At 38.0% G+C, this 21159-nt stretch overlaps 1 protein-coding gene across 6 annotated transcripts in view; it reads left to right on the forward strand.

Moving 5' to 3' along the window:
- Positions 1-21159, forward strand: part of caskin1 (CASK interacting protein 1) — a 136608-nt gene that overhangs the window by 64802 nt on the left and 50647 nt on the right. For all 6 annotated transcript variants that reach the window (XM_057861268.1, XM_057861270.1, XM_057861269.1 and 3 more), the window contains exons 3-10: positions 1227-1324; positions 1410-1555; positions 4034-4129; positions 4251-4381; positions 7490-7598; positions 10981-11089; positions 12548-12642; positions 14815-14932. In XM_057861268.1, coding sequence (XP_057717251.1) covers positions 1227-1324; positions 1410-1555; positions 4034-4129; positions 4251-4381; positions 7490-7598; positions 10981-11089; positions 12548-12642; positions 14815-14932 — 902 coding nt within the window. The remainder of the gene's footprint in view (positions 1-1226; positions 1325-1409; positions 1556-4033; positions 4130-4250; positions 4382-7489; positions 7599-10980; positions 11090-12547; positions 12643-14814; positions 14933-21159) is intronic.

A 21159-nucleotide genomic window follows, 5' to 3' on the forward strand; every position in this document is an offset into this window, starting at 1 on the left:
TGCTCCTACACTGGGCTGAAGAGGTTGTTATCAAGGAAGTGCATCATTAGCTGTCGCCTCTAAGACCCGACAAAAACACTAGCCTGGTACTCCAGACTCACCGCTGTTCCAGCTATTGAATCTGGCCACCATTAAACGGATAAAATTTCCAGGGCGGAGCAAGCCACAGCAAACACAGCGGAGTGGACCAATCAGCGACGGGTGGGACGAGGGACTTGCGCGTGGAAGTAAACATTCGAGGAGAGCGGCGTTTATTCAACATGGCTAGCGCGAGACAGACTGTTGTCAATGACTTGAGTCGATGTGTTTTTGGTCATTTAAAACTGATTTTACCGTGGATTGGAACATATTCTCGGCTCTCCTGTTCGCCATCTGTGTTGTTGTGGACGTGGAGACGACTTCCGACGCGGAAGAGTGACGTTGCTCGTTAAGAACACGTCACGCAAATAAACGAATCTGATTTGTCGATTGATTTTGTACTTGCTCAAGAGGCCGTTAACGGGCTGGGTCCCAGACTATTCTCTCAGTGTTTGAAAAACACAGGGAGAACAGTCTGGCCGTGCCAGGCAACAAAAACACTACATCGTTTTCACGCGGAACTGCAACATAGTTGGAATGGAGACGGAACCAAGACAGGACCTTGTAAATGCAAACAGAAAATTTGTCGTTTTCTTTGAGCATCACCAAGTAAATGGCCCCTAAGATAAATGATAGTGTAGTTGTTCTACTTCTGTACTTTAATGCAGAAATAAATAAAACTATTGATTGACTGCCATTGTTAGCGATAGACATCAATCCATTTGAATTGGGAGGGCTGCCAATGAATGAACAAATGTTCAATTCTTTTAAACTTGGAGTACTGGCTGTGAATGTTGTCAATGGCGGGCATGAGTTCAACGTGTGCCTTATATGAGTTAAACTTGTTTTGTGCTTTCTTGGTCTTTTGTTCAATTTGTTATCTTAAAAAACGTAGAGGGAGAAAAAAATATGAGAAACATTGTTAATGTTAAAAGATTTTAGTCTTTGGTCTTATCGCCCAGCCCTACGTATATTACAGTATTCAGGTTCTGTGTGCATATATCTATTTGTGTTCAAACAGTATTTAAACATAAGTGTGCATTTTTTTACACTGTTAGATTAATGAAGGATCTTTTGCACAAGAAGGTGCAAATTACCCATTTAACCCTGATGCTGGTCCTGTTTATACATGTGTGTGTCCTCTGTAGATTTTCTCCTCTGCATCATGCGGCCCTCAATGGGAATCTGGAGCTCATCACTTTGTTGCTGGAGTCACAAGCAGCTGTTGACATCAGAGACCAGAAAGGTAAGAAGGAAACATCGAATTAATCAAAACACAAACCTGTGCAGGTTTACTGTAGTGTGACAGTTTTTTTGTGTTGCTTGTACAGGCATGCGACCATTGCACTATGCGGCCTGGCAAGGGAAGGCCGAACCCATGAAGATGCTCTTAAAATCTGGATCATCTGTTAATATCCAGTCAGATGAAGGACAAATTCCTCTCCACCTGGCAGCGCAGCACGGACATTATGATGTGGTGAGTGGCATGTTCTCGTAAAGAATGCTTGTTCAAAATGGTAAATCTTTATTTGCCCCTCTCAATCAAGTCTAGTGGCGTCAATGGTTTCCGCCCATTTGAGCTATTTTCAAAGACTCGATGTGAGAGAGAAATGCATTGAACGGGTTTAAAAAATTTGGGCTACTGTTGAGGAAATCCAGCAGTTTCGGAGTTTAAGTACAGTTAAACTTGAATGCCTACACTTTGAACTTCAGCTACGTTGCTTGCTATCAGCAGCATCTGATAAGCTCCACTTATAAAGTAACTGGCATTGTAGCGCCTCACAATGCGTGAGCTGTGAACTGCATGTAATTTCCGATTTGTACGAACAGTGGTACCTTACTTTTACATTCGAATTTAATTTGTTTCAGGACCTGGTTTGTAAGTCGAAATGGTCGTATGACGAGTGGCATTTTCCTGTAAGAATGCATTATAATTCGATTGATTCGTTCCACAGCACCAAAAACCTACACTAAATCCTTAATAAATATTGCTGGTACAACTCCAAATAGCAATTACACATAGCAAACCAAATAAATCATTAAAACAAATCAGAATATAATACTAATATTATTAATGATTCAATCGGGCTCTAATGTGGCAGTTGTGTTTTCATGCTGTTCCTTAACACACCGTGTGACCACCGAGAGAGAGAAAGAGGTGTGGTAGAGTGGGAAGGTTTTACTTCTTTTCATTACGTTGTTGGCGTCAGCTACGGCGCACAGTAGCCGTGTTGTGTTACACAAGTTCTGAAATAAATGATTAAAAACCTGACAAAGCTGGTGACTTCTTTGCCGAATACTAATAGTAAATAGAAAAGCGTTTTTATTGTCACCTTAACTTATAGAGACTGGCAAATGGAGGTCAGGGGGGACCGGCCATTGAGCCAGTTCACTTACTCGCAAACTATTCTCATATTTTTCAATTATTTCCTTCTTCCTTTTCTTTTTTTCACCGCCTGCACTAACCTTCATTGGACCCATGTTAATTTCTCTCACAAGAAAATACGCCATTCATCCGTATTGTGTGACAACAATGAAATTATGACACCGTCATAAGACATCATATCTCGACACCGTCATAAAACATCATATCTCGAGCATGTCGTCATATGTCGAGACAAATGACTGGTCAAATTTTACGTCAGACGTCGAAAGGATCATATGATTATGCGATCGTATGTCGAAGTACGACTGTACATTAAGATGCCTTAGATGCACTGTACAGTGGTACCTCGACATACGATTGCTTCAACACACGATCTTTTCGACATCTGACGTAAAATTTGACTCGCCATTTGTTTCTATATCCGACGACATGCTTGAAATACGACGACATGACAGCACCGCAGACGGCTGCATGGCTGACTTTCATTTGAGAGAAATCAACACAGGTTTCAAAAAGGTTGGTACAGGTGGTGAAACAAGGAAAAAGGTGACACTTACCTTCTAATCGATGATGCAAATGATAGCGAAATATGAGCGAGGGGTGCGCATCTGTGAACTGGCTCAACAATACATGTCCACGGTTCTCCTCGACCACCGTTCGCCAGTCTTTATAAGTTAAGTTGACAATTATTATTGTGGTTACATCGCCAAAGAAATCGCCAGCTTTGTCAGGTTTTTATCATTTATTTCAGAACTTATCCAACACAAAACGCCTGCTGTCCGCCGCACATGACTGTGTACTCTGGAAAACGGAAAGTAAACTCAACCGCACCGCTCCTCTCTCTTGTCACGTCAGTCACGCCACGCACTGCGTTCAGGTACAGATAAAAACATCCACCACATTAGAACCCGGTTCGTTTTATCATCATTTTTATAGGAGTTATTATTATTATTATATTATTGCGATTTGTATTTATAATTAATGTGTTTTGCTATTTGTAATTGCCATTTGTAATAGTACTAGCAGTATTTATTAAGGATTTAGTGTAGGTTTTTGGGCTGTGGAACGAATTAATGGAATTATAATGTATTCCTATGGGAAAATCCTGCTCGACATACGACCATTTTGACTTACAAACATGGTCCTTGAACGAATTAACTTCGTATGTAGAGGTAACACTGTATATTTCTTTTTTAATTGTTGTGCATTATGGTATGTTTTCAATTGTTTCTTCGTGACAGTTGGATTTGTTTCTGCTTTTGACACCAATCGGGATGGAAATACTTTTCCAAGAATGCACATCGGAATCGGCTCTGGAAAATATTGTCAAAGTTGTATTTCAACAGTGATTTCTATTGACAAACATGTTTTTATTAATGTTTAATAATGAATCAATTAATGGTTAATTGGTAATTATTGTGGTTATTGAAAAAAATAATACAATGCTTTTTAGGTTTTCTGAGAAGCACTACTGTACACACGTCTCCAATGATGGCAAAACACCAATGACACCACCACAATATTGCTGACTATTCATATATTATAAATATGGATTGTTTACATTTACAGTCTGAAATGCTGCTGCAGCACCAGTCCAACCCATGCATTGTGGATAACGCAGGCAAAACACCTCTGGACCTCGCCTGTGAGTTCGGCAGAGTCGGGGTATGGAATGTTGGTTTTTTTGTTTTGTTTTAGGAGCTACGTACAATTAATAGCAGCTGGAGATAATCAGAACTATTCAGGAAACCTGTTGTTTTTCCTGTGTGTGTTTATGTGAGTACAGGTTGTCCAATTATTGCTGTCAAGTAACATGTGTGCTGCTCTACTGGAACCCAAGAAAGGAGATACCACCGATCCCAATGGGACATCTCCTCTACACTTGGCTGCCAAGAATGGACACATTGACATTATCAGGTACGCGCACACACGTACACCATCGTACTCAGATACGTGTATTGTTGTTAGCGTAGATACAGACCTACAGATATTTTCCACATGACATTTTTGTTTGACTGGTAAATGTTACACAATTTATAATATTTTACACTTGCTGGCCAGTAGCAGTGTAACATGGTTGCACATTTTACACTGCTAACTAGTAGCAGTGTAACATGGTTGCACAATAAACTAAGTCTGGAAACTTTATCACCACAATTAACTCTTTATAAGGCACTATTTGGCTGCTATTGACAAACAAATGTTCATGCGCCCCACCCAGTAAAAATGGATTAAAAATCTGGCATCGTCAATGGTGATGAAATATTGTCAATTGGACTGGAAGATGAGGATTCACAGCCAGTTCTCCCAGTTTAAATGAATGTGACATCCAAGGGTGTAGGTTTGCATAGGGACGGTAGGGACATAACAAGTTGTCACCACCAACTTTTAAGCAACCTTATTTCAGTATATAAAGAGTTCAAATATACAGGTAATTTAAATTGTTTTACCATATGTTTTAATGATATAATAGACCCTACCATTATTAAGTGAATTATTTTCAATATGTTCAGACTTACATCTTTAGCCCTTTTCACTTGCTGAATGTCCCGGTCCATTTTTTCCCCCTCAAACGAACGTTTGGTTGGCTGATGACTTGAATCCCCCCCGTCCCGCCACAAAGACACACACACACACATACTCAAACAACCCCGACAGATTCATGTCGACAACATGCCACCCCCTTTGGAGAGGAGGGATATTAGAATTTTTTTGGGCCAGCAGCTGCCACTGTAAGTCATGTAAAAAAACGTCAATGTTGTGGAGGTGGGAGAAACACCACTAATTTTGCTACTGAAAGTCCGACCTGCAACCGTCAAAACTACTGAGGTCAGGCCAGCCTCCACAAAGAACAACAAGTCAAGGTAGTCGTCCCTTATTTGGATCGTTTGCATTATGTGCATTACAGTAATATCGTCCCTACCAATGCTGACACCAAACCAACACCCCTGGTGACATCTATCACTGCCAATGGCGGGCAACGACTTAAATACTATGAAAAAACAAAACAACCAAACTTAAGAGTGTGATTTGGGCCATAATTTGAGGGCATTTCTGTTTATATCCATTTTCTGTTGTTAATTAACGTTTGAAATGTGAAAAATAAATAAATAAATTAATTAATTAATAAAATAGGTTTAAAAAACAGATTAAACTAAATGTCTTTTGTGACAGCTTCCATTTCAGCCTCCTTTGGTCACAGTGAGACTTACGATGTTATCCCAATCATATGTACTCAATTTATTGCTCACAAATCAAAGACACAGAATGACACATTACAGTATTGCACTTTAAACAAATACAGTGTGTCGTAAAAAAAAAAATTCAAACTAAAAATTAACAATGGTTATGGATTAGCAGATAAGACTGCTATAATGCGAACAATAGCAATTAGGTCTTATGCAAAATGAATGTAATACAAATACAGTATTTAGATGTCAACTGATATTATACAGTGTGGTCATTACTAGAGCATGCATCAAATATACATGTTGCCTCGTTTTTGGTGATAATGACAATAAGATGTAGCATCTATTAGACAAAATAGCTCAGTAAATGAATTGCAGCCATTTCAGTCAAGATATTTTGCATGGGTTTATTGTGATTGCAGGAACATTTTGAGTAATTGTCAATCTACTGTAATCTGATAACCCCGAAATGCAGTGTCAGCAATAAAATTAATTTACAAGAATATTTATGATAATAAGTTGAAAATGAGCATTTTTTTTGTTTGTTTCCCATCATTCTTGAGGGTAATTCTAAATCAGGCTGCTTAGGACAGCTATACTTTTTGCCAAGATCATCATCCATTGAATATGGTATGCCTGCCGGTGTCATGCCAATGTAGTTACCCCCGTCAAAAATTGTATCCCATTTCATGGTCCACATTTTCAACCCTTGGTTCTTGCTCGGTAGTTGTTTTCGCTTCTGCAAGCTTAGGTTTGAAAGAATTACGTATATCCTTCTTGCCTCTTTGGTCCTCGGGCGGTTTTGGATAAGCTAAGCAAATGACCGTCTAAGGTGCTAGTCAAATGATCTGTTTGAAAAATAATTTTGTGAGGATGTGCGCCCAGTGCAGTTGAGGAAGCGAAGCATACACAGCAAGTCCATTTCTCTTACCCATTAGTTTATTTTGGAGGTGTCTAGTAACTTAACTCAAAAGCTCTTTATCCAAATAAAAGTAACAAACCAAAAGACTCAAAAACGTATTCACAACGGAACAAAAAAAGATGAGTACAATCCTTTCGAGCACAAAGCATTAAGCCACAGTCAAAAACTGTTTTGCCCTCCTAACTACCAACCCGTGTCATGATTAGCTGTCATTTTAAGTGTACCGGAGCTGACTCCAAGTCAGTGGAAAGAAACGTTTGACAGCCCCTAGTGGCAAGGAGTAAAATTACAATAATAACACAAATCAAGAATATGGATCATACAAATTTCTACCCATTATAAAAGTATCTTTTTTTTGTTCATTTCATTCATTTTGGTTGGTTGTTTTATTGCTTTATACTTTTATAGACAATATTTTACCGGAAAACTCTTGATTTTAAAATTATATATAGAAAAGACAGTTTTCGGCCACCGGTGGGGGGTGGCTAGCCTCCCCGGCCCAACCTTAAACTCTGCGTATGGTCATGAATTTATAAAATGTTATGCATGCTTCTGATGGTTTATGTACATATTCAACTGGGAATTTGTCAACAACAGCTTAGTTGTACAGTGGTTATGACAAGAAGTATAAAATAAAATAAAAATTGTTCAGCAGATAGCAAAGTTTATCCTTTTACATGTTCTGTTTGAACAAACATAATAAAATACAAATGGGTAGCAGATTACAACTGATTAATTACATTTTTGGTTTTGTTCTCTTCATCAGTGCTATTCACACAAAGCTTGCTTAGTGTGGTTCATCGGTCTGCATTTGTGATGCCTCTCAAGTGCTTGTCACACTCTCTAATCATCATATCCACATGTTTTTCCTTGCTCTACCCACTCCTGTTGGCTCGGTCTCTTCTCCGTGGGCAGACTGTTGATCCAGTCGGGAATAGACATCAACCGACAAACCAAGGCGGGTACTGCCCTGCATGAGGCTGCCCTCTGCGGCAAGACCGACGCGGTGAGACTCCTGCTGGAAGTAAGTGGAACTTAATTGAACTCTTTTTTTTTTTAGAACTTTTATCTAAGTGGGAGCGCCTATCTTCATGAGGATCCCGGGTGAGATGTGAGATGTCTCTCTAACTTTGAGTAAGAGGTGGGTTAGGATACAATTAAGATTGTCCAAAAAGAGAGGGGTGTGACTAAAAATGACGCCAACAATCCAAACACAAATATCGTGCATAAAAAGCGCCCAACCTACTGTCGGTATGTGCAAATGTTAGATTTATCTTATCTAATTTTTCATGATGGATTTCACAAAATTCAGTTATGAAATGTTCTGCTCGCTTGACAAGAGGAGAAATTTTCAAATTGTAGAGAAAGCAATTTACAACCACAATTCAGACAAAACAGAATACAATGATTTGCAAATCAAGTTCAACTAATATTTAATTGAATACAATACAAATACAAGGTATTTAATTTTCAAACTGTTTTTAACTTTCTTGTTTTAAGCAAATAATCATTAATTTGGAATTTAATGGCTGTAACTCGTTCTAAAAAAGCTGGGACGGATGGAAAGAAAGAGAACGATAAAGAATGCTCATCAAAGACCTTTTTGGGACATCCTATAGGTGAGCACTCTAATTGGGAACGGGTGCGTGCAATGATTGGGTACAAAAAGGGCTTCCCTGAATTTGTCACTCATTCGCTAACAAAGATGGGGTTGAGTACATCTTTTTGTGAACAAGTGCATGATAAAGTGGTGAAACAGTTTCAGGACAAAGTTCCTTAATGTACCATTTCAAGGAATTTGGGAATTTCATCCTGTACGGTCTGTAATGTCATCAAAAGTTTTGAGAAATCATAGTATGTAGGCAGCAATGCCGAAAACCAACAGTGAATTGCTGTAACCTTTGATCCCTCAGGCAGCATTGCATCAACAATCGACATCATTATGTAAAAGGTATCGCTGCATCGTCTCAGGAACAATTCAGAAACCCAATGTCAGTAAATACAGTTCAGCACTACATCCGTAAGTGCAACTTCAAACGCCACTATACAAAGCAAAAGCCATTTATCGACAACACCTGGAAACGCTGCTGTCTTCTATGGCCCGAGCTCATCTAAGATGGACTGATGCAAAGTGGAAAAGTGATCTGTGGTCTGTTTTCTCCATGTACTCCGGTTTCACCCCTCATCTCAAAAACATGCATGCTTGATTGAACTCTGCAAATTCTCCTTAGTTGTGATTTTGATAGGTTGTTGTCTATATGCGTTCTGCAATTGGCTGGCAACAAGGTCAACCCATAGTTAGAGCTGGCATAGGCTCCAATACCTCCACTCTGCAACCCTTGTGAGAATAAGCAGTACAGAAGTTGAATGATCTTTACCATACTATCGGCAGAACTTTTATTCTCTAAACGTGTTGTGTATTTCTAGTCCATTTCTAACTATGAAGGTCTAAAGGTTTTAACAAGGGCACTTTAGAAAATATGGAATTGTCATTAAAGGGTCTTATAAAATCCCATCAAATCAGTGTAATAGAATTATTCCGACTAAAAGTGCTTGGCAGCAAAGCGCAAGATTTAGAGAAATAGAGAAAAAGGGTGAGATTATGCAAGTAATGCATTTTTACTAGTAACATTTTGATGCGACTCAGCTTTTGGAGAAAAGCATGCATGAAAACAAACTTTTCTATTTGCATTCCCTAAGGCGGGGGTCTGCAACCCGCAGCTCCGCTCTTTAGCGCTGCCTGGAGCTTTTTCAAACATTTTTGAAAGTGGAAAAAGATGGGGGAGGGAAATATATTTTTTGTTTTAAGATGGTTTCTGTAGGACAAACATGACATAAACATTCTTTCAATTCAATAATACTGTAATGAAGTTAAACTTGAGGTGGCATCGTACAACTGAGTAGTCACGTGGTGCGTCATTCTCTATAGGATCCACTGCAGGGAAAATAAACATTTAATCATGAAGGCTAATAATGTATCTGTAGCCTTAGTGTAGCCTTTTTGCCTTACTTAGTCTTTTTGATAGTAGGCTAATACAGCTAATACATAAAGCCAATGTTGCTTTCATTATAAGGCTTATACAAGGCTTTTAATTTTTTGCGGCTCCAGACATACTGTATCAGTTTTTTTTTGTTTGTTTTTTTTTGGGGGGGGTCAAATATGGCTCTTTCAACATTTTGGGTTGCTGACCAATGCCCTAAGGAGAAATGCAGAGGTGGGTCGAGTAGCCAAAAATTTTACTCAAGTAAGGGTAGTGTTACTTCAAAAATAATATTAATCAAGTGAAAATAGTAAAAAAAAAGTATCCAGTAAAAAGAATACCCAAGTAATGAGTAACATTGTTAGTAACTGCTTTTTTTTTTTTTTTTTTTATCAATGGTAGTTTTGTTTTCCCTCAACACACACTTAGCTATATAAACTGTTGTTATAATGATGCCATACAATAACCCATTACATTACCACATTAAGCCAAAGAAATACAAAAAAAATCACTGAATTCCAGCAAGAGAGAAAAAAAAAAAAATGAAGCATTATTCATCCAAAGAGCGTGAGTGCCCTCTAGTGGAGAAAATAGTTGCTAGTTTGAAATAGTGAATACTTTAGTTCCTTCATAGTTACTATTATGAAATTAAAAGGGTCATATCTCCGGTTTTCCGTGGTTAATCGCTGCTAAATAAAAACTGGGAGAGAGGTTTGAATCCACGCTTTTGAGTCATGTTGAGGGCAGCGCTCTATGTCAAATACTTCAATTTTTACGTTGCTTCAAAGACGGCACGTGATTGAACAGGCTGGCGTGATCATAGAGCACAAGCTTGTGTCTGATTGGTGTCATGGAGTCATGTGATTATTGTTGCGACGTCTCATTGGTGAAATTAGTAGCGTTACTATTGGGATTTGCTGCAAAAAAAAAAATCTAATATGTAGAATAAAGAGGACAAATGTAACGACTCTTGTGTAGCCCAAAGTAGCGGCGTAAGAGTAGCGTTTTTTTTTTTTTTCACAAATCTACTCAAGTAAAAGTAAAAACTGTGGCTTAGTAAAACTACCCTTAGAAGTACATTTTTCTCAAAAAGATACTCAAGTACCTGTAACGTGCTACTACCCAGCTCTGGTGAGAAGTTATTATTCTTTTTACTGAGTTTCTTTGAAAATATAATCATCGTTGTTCATCTGACCTAAAGTGTTATGTGTATGTGGTTTTGGTCTTGTTTAGTCATCATAGTTAAGATCACAGCTCACTGAGTTTAATTATGTCGAGGCGCCTTATGGTTCTGAAATAACTGCTTGTGTTTTTCTCCTGTAGAAATGTAATTAACCCTAAGTGATGCAGTAAAACTGATCATGTGTTTCAAACATCATTGAGTGACAATTGTTTTCATTGTCTTATTTCCCTTTCTGTGCGTAGAGCGGTATAAACGCTACAGTGCGTAACACCTACAGCCAGACTGCGCTGGACATCGTGTATCAGTTCACTGCAACCCAAGCAAGCAGAGAGATCAAGCAGCTACTCCGGGGTAGGATGGATGGATGTTGGCTTCTCTTGAAGTAGAGTTGTAACGAACAACCAATTCTACTGGATAGTGGATATCCATTCGTAAATGCGGACAGATCGATAGTACAGTAGGCTCAGAAAGAGAAAACATACATCAGTTATGAAGCTGTGCACTATCTGTCGCAAGGCTAGGAAACGGTTGCCATAGGGGCCGTTTACATAGGTATGCTGCGACACCAAGCCATAACGATTGTGTCCCGGAATGTCCTCGTCTTTACACGGAGATAGCAAAAACTTTCGAATCAGGCCTCCAAAGCGGAACAATTCGATTGGGGGGATTATGCCTCAACCATATAAATGGAACGCTCTCGCTCCGATGTCATCAGCCCTCGCACAAGTCACTTTGGGCTTGCAGAGTTGCTGCTACTAAACATTCAAAACAGCAAACATGGTGGAACGTCATCTTTAATATAGTTTTTGTAATATTTTCAATTTAAATATATATCTCTGTGTTTTTGTGCCTTTTGAAGCAAATGAAAAAACTGTGGACGCTTTTGCTTCGATTGGCTGTTGCCTTGTAAACTGCAGTGACCCCTAGGGCCTGGCATGAATATTACATCGTTTGCAAGCAGAATTGCGACATTGTTCAAATGGAGACGGAACCAAGACGGAACCATGTAAATGCAAACATGAAATGTGTCGTAATCTCACCATGTAAACGAACCCTGAGAGTTCACATTATTCTCATTTTCAAAACAACGCGAGCACTCGCATAACTCTGGACCGGTAGTAGTAGCATGGTTGTGGAAACCTCCTGATGTCAAAGAAATTAATTGAATTGAATAAGACTTTTTTTTGTGTCCAAAAAAATGTTTTTGGCACATCCGTCAATGTTAGGGTCGAAATCCAAAGAGAGCCTGCATCACACGAATTTTTGGAAGGTTTAATTTAAGTGTGAACAGTGTGAATTGGTCAAAGCGTTTGTGCTTTGTGGCGTGCCGAAAAAGTGGACGCTGGACGGGCAAAAAAATTTACAAATTTTATATGAGGGGAACTTTGCTTTGCAAAGCATTCCTACAACTACAATACAGCAATTGAGAGCTTGAAGGATTTTTAGCCTTGTCTGCCGTCGTAGTTTGAATATACGAAATGTGAGAGTCGCACCAGCCATTTAGGGGCCAGATACTCAATCTGCTTTTCTGTTGCTTGCTCTGCTTAACAAAATTTTTTTTTTACAGTAAAGTATATCAATATATCTATCAATTATAGTCCATACCAAGCGTTCTGCTCACGTACTTTAAGAACATGTCTATTGAACAATGGTAAATGTCCTATTCTTATGCCTACTTAATGTACTTTAGCCCGATAAGAATCATGGGCTAATATCAAGCAGCAGGTTGCTGCTTAAATTAAAAAATATTTTAGATTACTAAGAAGAATTTAAAGAAAAAAAAAAAAGTCTTGTTTTTCTGTTCAACAGATGCATCAGCTGCTCTTCAGGTTCGAGCATTGAAAGATTACTGCAACAATTATGACTTAACCAGCCTCAACATCAAAGCAGGGGATGTCATTACGGTACAATGCATGCACACAAACATACACACGCTTACATTTTTTACCTACTCAATAACCGCCGGCACTTGTTTATAATTTTGACTCATTCATGTGGCTCTGTTCATCCTCCGGCTGTGAATTTAAGTTTGTCGATAGTAGATGTCCAATCCATTTGACCTGGGAGGGTTGACAGCGAATCAACATTTCAAATGGATTGGATGTCTATCGCCGTTAATGGCAGCTAATGAGTTAAGAATAAAAAAATAAAAACTCCAGCATTGGAAATAAATGTAAGTTTTATTTAATTTTGGGATGCCCGGTCCTCTATACTGCTGGTGCATTCAGTCAATGAATAAAAAAGACATAAAACTTATATTGTATTTATTAGACAGCCTTTTAATTTCCAAAAGAAATTTATAGTAACGGACAGACAGATCTACTTTGTATTATTAGATTTCTTCAATTTTGCTGTCAGTTAGAGCTTATGTTGGGCTTGCTGATTGAATAGAATACGAACACATTTCGATTACCTAATTTGATCCATTCAATGAGCAAAATGTGTTCCTTGTATAGAGGGTGTACAGTACAGTATATTCAACTTATAAAATCCCATTAATGTGTCGAGACGCTTAAGTCACTGAGAGAGCAGTTTGTTTGAGAATGAGCACGCTGTTTTTTGTTGATTAATATGCTACAATGAGCTAATTCAGCATTTCTGTTTTACTACGAATACTGAGAGAAACATATTTACTGCCTACATCATAGTCTGCACGCTATTCATGAATATTTATGACTTTCAGGAAATCTTCGCAGTGCCTGTTTTCCTCCCTTAGGGTCTTAAAAAAACACTGGCTGCTGTACCAAAACATAATCTTAAAACATTCTCATTCATTCATTTAAATTTGATTTATAGTGTTATAATGTTTTGCAACAAAAAGTCAGGAATATAATATACATTTATATTTGGCGGAAAACACAGACCAGACTGAAAAGCAGTTTCTGCTCTTGCACCCTTCTGTAAAAGAAACTGCTGTATTTTAAGCCAAAACAACTGTTGCGTTTGAAAGAACATTATGTTTATATGCTGCAATAGCAGATTCATGGCGTATTAAGTCCCCGAACTATTTTTAATTTGTCCGTTTTACCCTGAAAACCCCCGTTTACAGACGTCGCGCAACCGCTTTTGTTTCAACAAGCCATAAAACCAAGGGAATTAATTATATTTATTTTTCAAAATGTCATTTTTAGCTTAGAATCATTAATTGGTGTCTTATATTTCGTTTGAAAAAAAAAAACAACTTAAAAAAAAATATTCACTTGCATATTTTAAACTTTTAAACAAATTACGTCACAATGAAAAAAATGGCGTCTGTAAAAAAGTCACGGATATCTTCCTCATAACTATCGCTTAATTGTATTTTTTTTGTTACTGACGCATTTTCTCCGATATGTTAGATGATAAATAATCGATCCGAACAAAAAAAAAATGGGGAAAAAAAAGTTTAAATGGGTAAATATATCGACCACTCCTTGATGTCTGCGATTTCTGCATCCCGACCCCTGTTATATTGCCATGTTTCACCCATAAAATCCCCCAAAAATCCAACTGTGGCCATTCACAGCTGTGTCTTGACACTCGGTGATACATGCTACATGGAGTTTTTAGATCGAAACACGGTAAGTACGCGATAATATCTCATTAAAGTCATAGCGCCTGTAAATCTGCTCTCACGTGCTCTCACCTCCAGATAGGGTTTTGCTGTTAGAACAAAAAAAAAAAAAAAAAAACATTTAATGCCCTCCTGTTCAAAAATTTTCTTCCCCCAGAAAATTGAGATTTTAAGCTTTCCAATGATGTATCACACATGCATATCGGACAATTTTGAAATGTGGCCAAATTGAGGGTCTCAGAGCAGAACTTCAAGTCACCTGAGTGTTTTCCAGCATATACAGGGTGATTGAAAAATAACTCCCTGTTTACTGTAAAATACTTGCACATTATTTATTGTATTTTTTCTAAATGTTTGTGTTTTTCGTTAATTTATGAAGTGTTTAGTATGATTTTTTTTCTCGGGGTGGGAACAGTGTAAATTTCATGTTGAGCACCATAATTTACTATGATTCTTTACACATACTTATACAATAAATTATACATAGAATGTAATCTTGTGTGTAAAAATTACTATCTGGCAGGTGCTGGAGCAGCACCCCGATGGACGCTGGAAAGGCTGTATCCATGACAACCGAACAGGAAACGATAGGGTGGGCTACTTCCCTTCTACAATGGTGGAGGTCATCAGCAAAAGAACAGGTGTGAGCTTGTGGGATTGTATGTTGGTGTTTTATGATGACCAAAGGTAACAGGCGGAATGAAAGAAGGACAAGAGTTTTAATGTCTAGCATGATTTTCAAGTCAATTCATACAAATGAGGATTTCACGTCTTCTCTTACACACACGCATTCATCATGACGCTCAACCAGCTGGTTCTACTTTACAGCGGGAGAAAATAAATCACTGCTGAGAAACAAAGACAACCGCAAATGAACCGCTTCCTCATTTCATTCACTGCTGATTGCTGACACTTCACTCCAATTAAGAATGTTCAAATTAAAGGAAAAATCGCCAGTGCATTGTTTCAAAATGATGTTGAATCTTTTATTATGAATAAATTATAATTACAAATTTCCGTAATAGCACTTATGATGATGTGGAGGAAAAGGTAGTTTGATTAAACTATAATTACTAACTTCCGTAATAGCACTTATGATGATGTGCAGGAAAAAGGTAGTTTATAAAAAAAAAAAAACAACAACTGCATTTTAACAAAATAAAAAAATTAAAAAAAAATTTAATTGTGGATTATTAAAATAATAATTCCAGTATATTTTGGGGGGCTGAGGGGGGCAAAAACTAACCTGTATTCATGAGTTTGCATTTTGGTAAAGTTTTGCTTTGTATTTGGGGGCTGAAACCATAAATAGAGGGAGAAAAAAAAAAGATACGCAAGACTATAAGTTCAACATTAACGTTTTTCAACCCTTTGTGGGGCGAATGACAATTTTTGGTACCGGAAATTGAAAAAAAAAAAAAAAAAAAAAACATTAAACCTATACCTTACATGTACATAAACTTCTTGGTCATAATATTAACATTTTTGGTATACAAGTGTGTCCTACATCACCCCAAAAGATCTCAATCATAAATATATTAAAATCATTATTGCAATACAATGCTGGCCAAAAGTATTGGCACCCCTGCAATTATATAATGCTCAATTTCTCCCAGAAAATGTTTGTAATTACAAATGCTTTGGTAGTAATACATTTATTTTGCTTGCAATGAAAAAACACAGAAGAGGATGAAAAAAAAGATCATTATCATTTTACACAAAACTCCAAAAATGGGCCGGACAAAAGTATTGGCACCCTCAGCTTAATACTTGCTATCACAACCATTAGACAAAATTACTGCAAACAACCGCTTCGGTATCCATCAATCAGTGTTGTCACAGATTACTTGAAAAAGTAATTTAATTACTGATTACACCTTAAAAAAAGTAATCTAGTTACTTTACTGATTACTTCATTATCAAAGTAACTAAGTTACTTTAAAAGTAATCTGTCAGTTACTTTTGACCCATTTTTCTACCTTTGTCGCCTCAACATAAGAATGACAAACGGAAAAATGTCATCACATGTAATTGACTTTCAGATGATTGAATTTTAAGGGGAATATCAGAATTTCGCGCTAGCTTAGCCACTCCGGAGCCCTGAAACTAACAAATATCTGACAAACTGCTTGGAATTTGTTGAAATCAACTCCACTGACCAATTAAATCCCGCTAACTCTAAGATTAAGCCTAATGTCAAAACTTCTGAATTTCGGCTTATGCTTAACAGCATATCAGTGCCAATGTAAAACAATGCAAAATGACTGCACAAAACTGCAAAGGTGGTGGGCGCGGATGCGCGTCCACAACCCGGAAGTAGTCCTCTCAACACACACGCGGTCAATTTGGCCACAAAACGTGGCGGCAGCTAAGCACTTTACACTCAATCAGACTTACAACACATCCCACAGATGCTAAACGAACACATCACCTCACGGCATAAATGTGCAACACGCATACAATATAAACAAAGCTTGCCAACTTGGAGCGATGACTGCCCGTCGTTGCTACAGCAAAGCTACGAAGCGGCCGCGCATGTAGGAAGTCCAACCTTTTCCTGATACCCTCCAGAATGAAGGAAAAATACTCACCTTCATTCATGGATATCCACAGATCAACATTCCCTCGCAACGTGTCAACACTCGGCTCCAATGTCCACCCGCCTGGCCCACGCCTTCAGTCCCACAACACATGTGACACAAGACCAAAACAGGAAATAGCTAAGAGGTTGTCATGGAAACACGTACCGGGAAGCTTTTATTTTAGCATTTTTCATTCAAAATGCTCTTTGTACATGACTACAATAATCTTCATTTTACATACGTTATGAGGCAATGAAAAAATAGTAACGCAGAGACACTAAGGAAACTAACTTTAATCAGATTACTGGTGAAGAAAAATGAACGCGTTAGATTACTCGTTACTGAAAAAAGTAATCAGATTACAGTAACGCGTTACTAACTAACGCGTTACTGACAAAACTGCCATAAATAAGTTTCTTACAATGCTTTGCTGGAATTTTAGACCATTCTTCTTTGGCCCACTGCTCCAGGTCCCTGAGATTTGAATGGTGCCTTCTCCAAACTGCCATTTTCAAATCTCTCCACGGGTGTTCTGTGGGATTCAGGTCTGGACTCATTGCTAGCCACCTTAGAATCTCCAGTTCTTTCTCTCAAACTATTTTCTATTGCTTTTTGAAGTGTGTTTTGGGTCATTGTCCTGCTGGAAGACCGATAACCTTTGAGAGAGACCCAGCTTTCTCACACTGGGCCCTACATTATGCTGCAAAATTTGTTGGTAGTCTTCAGGCTTCATAATGTCATGCACACGGTCAAGCAGTCCAGTACCAGAGGCAGCAAAGCAACCCCAAAACATCAGGGAACCTCCACCATGTTTGACTGTGGGACCGTGTTCTTTTCTTTGACGGCCACGTCTTTTTTTTCTGTAAACTCTATGTTGATGCCTTTTCCCAAAAAGCTCTACTTTTGTCTCATCTGACCTGAGAACATTCTTCCAAAACGTTTTTGACTTTCTCTGGTAAGTTTTGGCAAACTCCAACCTTGCTTTTTAATTTCTTTGGGTCAGAAGCGGGGTGTTCCTGGGTATCCTACCAAAGAGTCCCTTTTCATTCAGATGCCGACGGATAGGGCGGGTTGAGACTGTTGTACCCTTGGACTGCAAGACAGCTTGAACTTCTTTGGATGTTAGTCGAGGTTCCACCATCCGCACAATCTTTCGTTGAAATCCCTCGTCAATTTTTCTTTTCCGTCCACATCTAGCGAGGTTGGCCACAAGGCCATGGGCTTTACACTTATTGATGAAACTGCGCATGGTAGACACAGGAACATTCAGGTCTTTGGAGATGGACTTGTAGCCTTGAGATTGCCCATGCTTACTCACAATTTTGCTTCTCAAGTCCTCATACAGTTCTTTGGTCTTCTTTCTTTTCTCCGTGCTCAATGTGGTACACACAAGGACACAGGACAGACATTGAGTCAATTTTAATCAATTTTAACTGGCTGCAAGTGCGATTAAGTTATTACCACCACCTGTTATGTGCTACAGGTAAGTAACAGATTCTGTTAATTACACAAATTAGAGAAGCAAATCACATGATTTTTCAAAGGGCGCCAATACTTTTGTCCGGCCCATTTTTGGACTTGTCTAAAATTATAATGATTTTTTTTTTTCATTCTCTTTTTTGTTTTTTCATTGCAAGCAAAACAAATGAAGATATTACTACCAAGGCATTTGAAATTGCAATCATTTTCTGGGAGAAATCGAGCAGTATCCGACAGAATTGCAGGGGTGCCAATACTTTTGGCAAACACTGTATATACTTTTAATTTTTTTTTTTTTATTTTTTTAAATGTAATAATTAACTCATTGCCTGCCATTGAAAAGTACATGTGGGTAGGACTGGCTGTGAATGCCCATGTTTCCGTGGATTGGACATTTAGCAGCATCAATGGCAGCTAATCAGTTCAATGAATGCCCTAGAAAGGGTCGAACTTTTTTTTTTAAAATTTTTGTTATTTTTCTATCTTGTTCCTTTTGTCTCCTTTAAATAGTAGGTGGGAGAAAAAGAATAGGAAAAAATTGTAAATCAAATTTCTGGTGAGAAAATGAGAGATTTTATTTTTAGGTCATATTGCCCAGTCCCAATACACAGTCTAATCACTCTAATGCAAAAAAAAAAAAAAAAAAAATCCTTTTGGTGCACCAACTCAAAGAGAAATAAAAGCCATCAATGGAAAAATATTTCCTTTCAGCAGGTTCGACACTGCATGTTTCAAGTGACACTTAAGTAATGCCAGTGTTAGAACAATATAGAAATAATGGATTTTCATCCCCATCTAGAACATCATAAGTATCAAATATCTTCCAATACCGGCCAATGCAAGCATTACCTATATAAATGGAGTGAAAACATTGATCATTAAAAAGGACATGCAAAATGAGGTGTATTGAACACAACGACGGCCAGTGCTGTATCTGGAGGTCACCATTTGGAGTCAACCTTGGCTAAGTATGGTATGCCATATTTATGATTTACAGTATGCGCTTGTATTATTGTTTGCTGTGTTGTTTTTATGACCCAGTGTTTGTGGAGTTATTTTTAGAGTTTCGTTGCGCACACCTGGGTTCTTTCATGCTCTATCAGATATATGTCACTTGAACTGTACATTTAAAGAGTGTGAAAAAGAATGAATAAAGCCAAAGTGGAAGCACATAATCAATCTTTATAACCCAGGGATAAATTTTCTAAAATTTCTTGTATGAATATCACTTAATTACATAACAGGTAGGTTGACCAGGTGAGACATACACATCAACACATTCTTGCTCACACCCATCCCATCATTTCACTGCACAGACACAAGCTGGTGTCAGTTTTTTTTTAAATGTGTATTGATGTTTATCCGTCAATATGGAAGTTGTGTTTGTCCACTTTTGTCTTCACTTGTCACTTCATATGCAAGTGTGACTGTCTTCTACATCTTGGATGTCTCACAATTTGTCTGTGACGTCTTAGTGTTGCCCCTCATCAGCATCTTTCTCATCTTTGATACCTTCTTGTGAACTGCTCACTTCACATGACAGAATTTTGTGCAGTATTCACTATTAAAACATTTGCTAAGGGAGTGTCACTGTTCTAACAAAGGTCTTACATATTTACTCATGTTTACCATCAATTTTGTACTAATTTATCCTTCCATCTGTCCCCACTCATTCCTTAACAAGTCTCAGTAATCATCTAGTAGAATGCTCTATGGCACTTTTTTCATCCTCGGGAGTCGAAATCAATTGGATATTGCAAAATGATATTATTGGAAAAGTGTTGTAGTTCTAAACATATGCTACGGTCACAGGTAAAATTAAATGGTCTTTTGCAAGATTCCAAAGGTTCTGTGTGTGAGGGAGAGAGATTACATTCAGTGTTCTAGTTATTTTTAACATTTTCGATGGGGTTGAGATTAGGGTTCTTATGTTTCAGCATTTTTATCTTTTCATGTGCCCACGGGCAGAGTATAGCTAGAACGGAAAAGGGTTGTTGTGGCAGAAAGTCGTTCTGAAGCAGTTTTTGGCAACCTTTACGAGTGCAACAGCCATTTGGCCACATTTTCCACAGCAACCAACTGAAACCCATACCAAAAAAAACCCCAAAAAAAACCCCAAAAAAACAAAGATTTAAAATCAAATAACGCTGTATTGTTTTGTTTTTTTGGGGCCTTTATCTCTGAATTCAAGCCTTTAAGTAAACAACAGCATTTCGTCTTTATGAAATCAATGAGCTGAGAATGGGAAAATGAAATTACACTCTTCCATACAACAAAAGCATTAAAATGGAATTCAATGTTTGATAGCACACAACTTTGGTCTGACAAAAATTAAATCGTTTGAGAAATGCAATGTACAGATGGATGGATGTTTTTTTTTGTCTATTTTTTTAATTGACTGCCAACCAGTTAAGGTGGTCTGATTTGTGTTGGCAGTAGCAAATAAAAAATGAATGGATTTCACATTTGCAACAACAACAATATATATACAGTGATACCTCGACATACGATCGCTTTGACTCACGATCTTTTCGACATCCAACGTAAAATTTGACTCGCCATTTGTTTCTATATCCGACGACATGCTCGAAACACGCCAATTTACGACAGCGCTGCAGTTTCTCTGTTTACCGCAATTATTATTGTGGTAACATCGCCACAGAAATCGGCAGCTTTGTCAGGTTTCTAATCATTTATTCCATCAACGTGTGCAACACAGCATACCTACTGTCCGCTGCAATTGACGCCAGCAACAAAATCTTTACCACACTCGCGTTTAGGTACAGCATGCAAAAAAGGCCAATTAG

The sequence above is a fragment of the Corythoichthys intestinalis genome, chromosome 16, assembly GCF_030265065.1.
Source record: "Corythoichthys intestinalis isolate RoL2023-P3 chromosome 16, ASM3026506v1, whole genome shotgun sequence".
NCBI classification, from domain to species: domain Eukaryota; kingdom Metazoa; phylum Chordata; class Actinopteri; order Syngnathiformes; family Syngnathidae; genus Corythoichthys; species Corythoichthys intestinalis.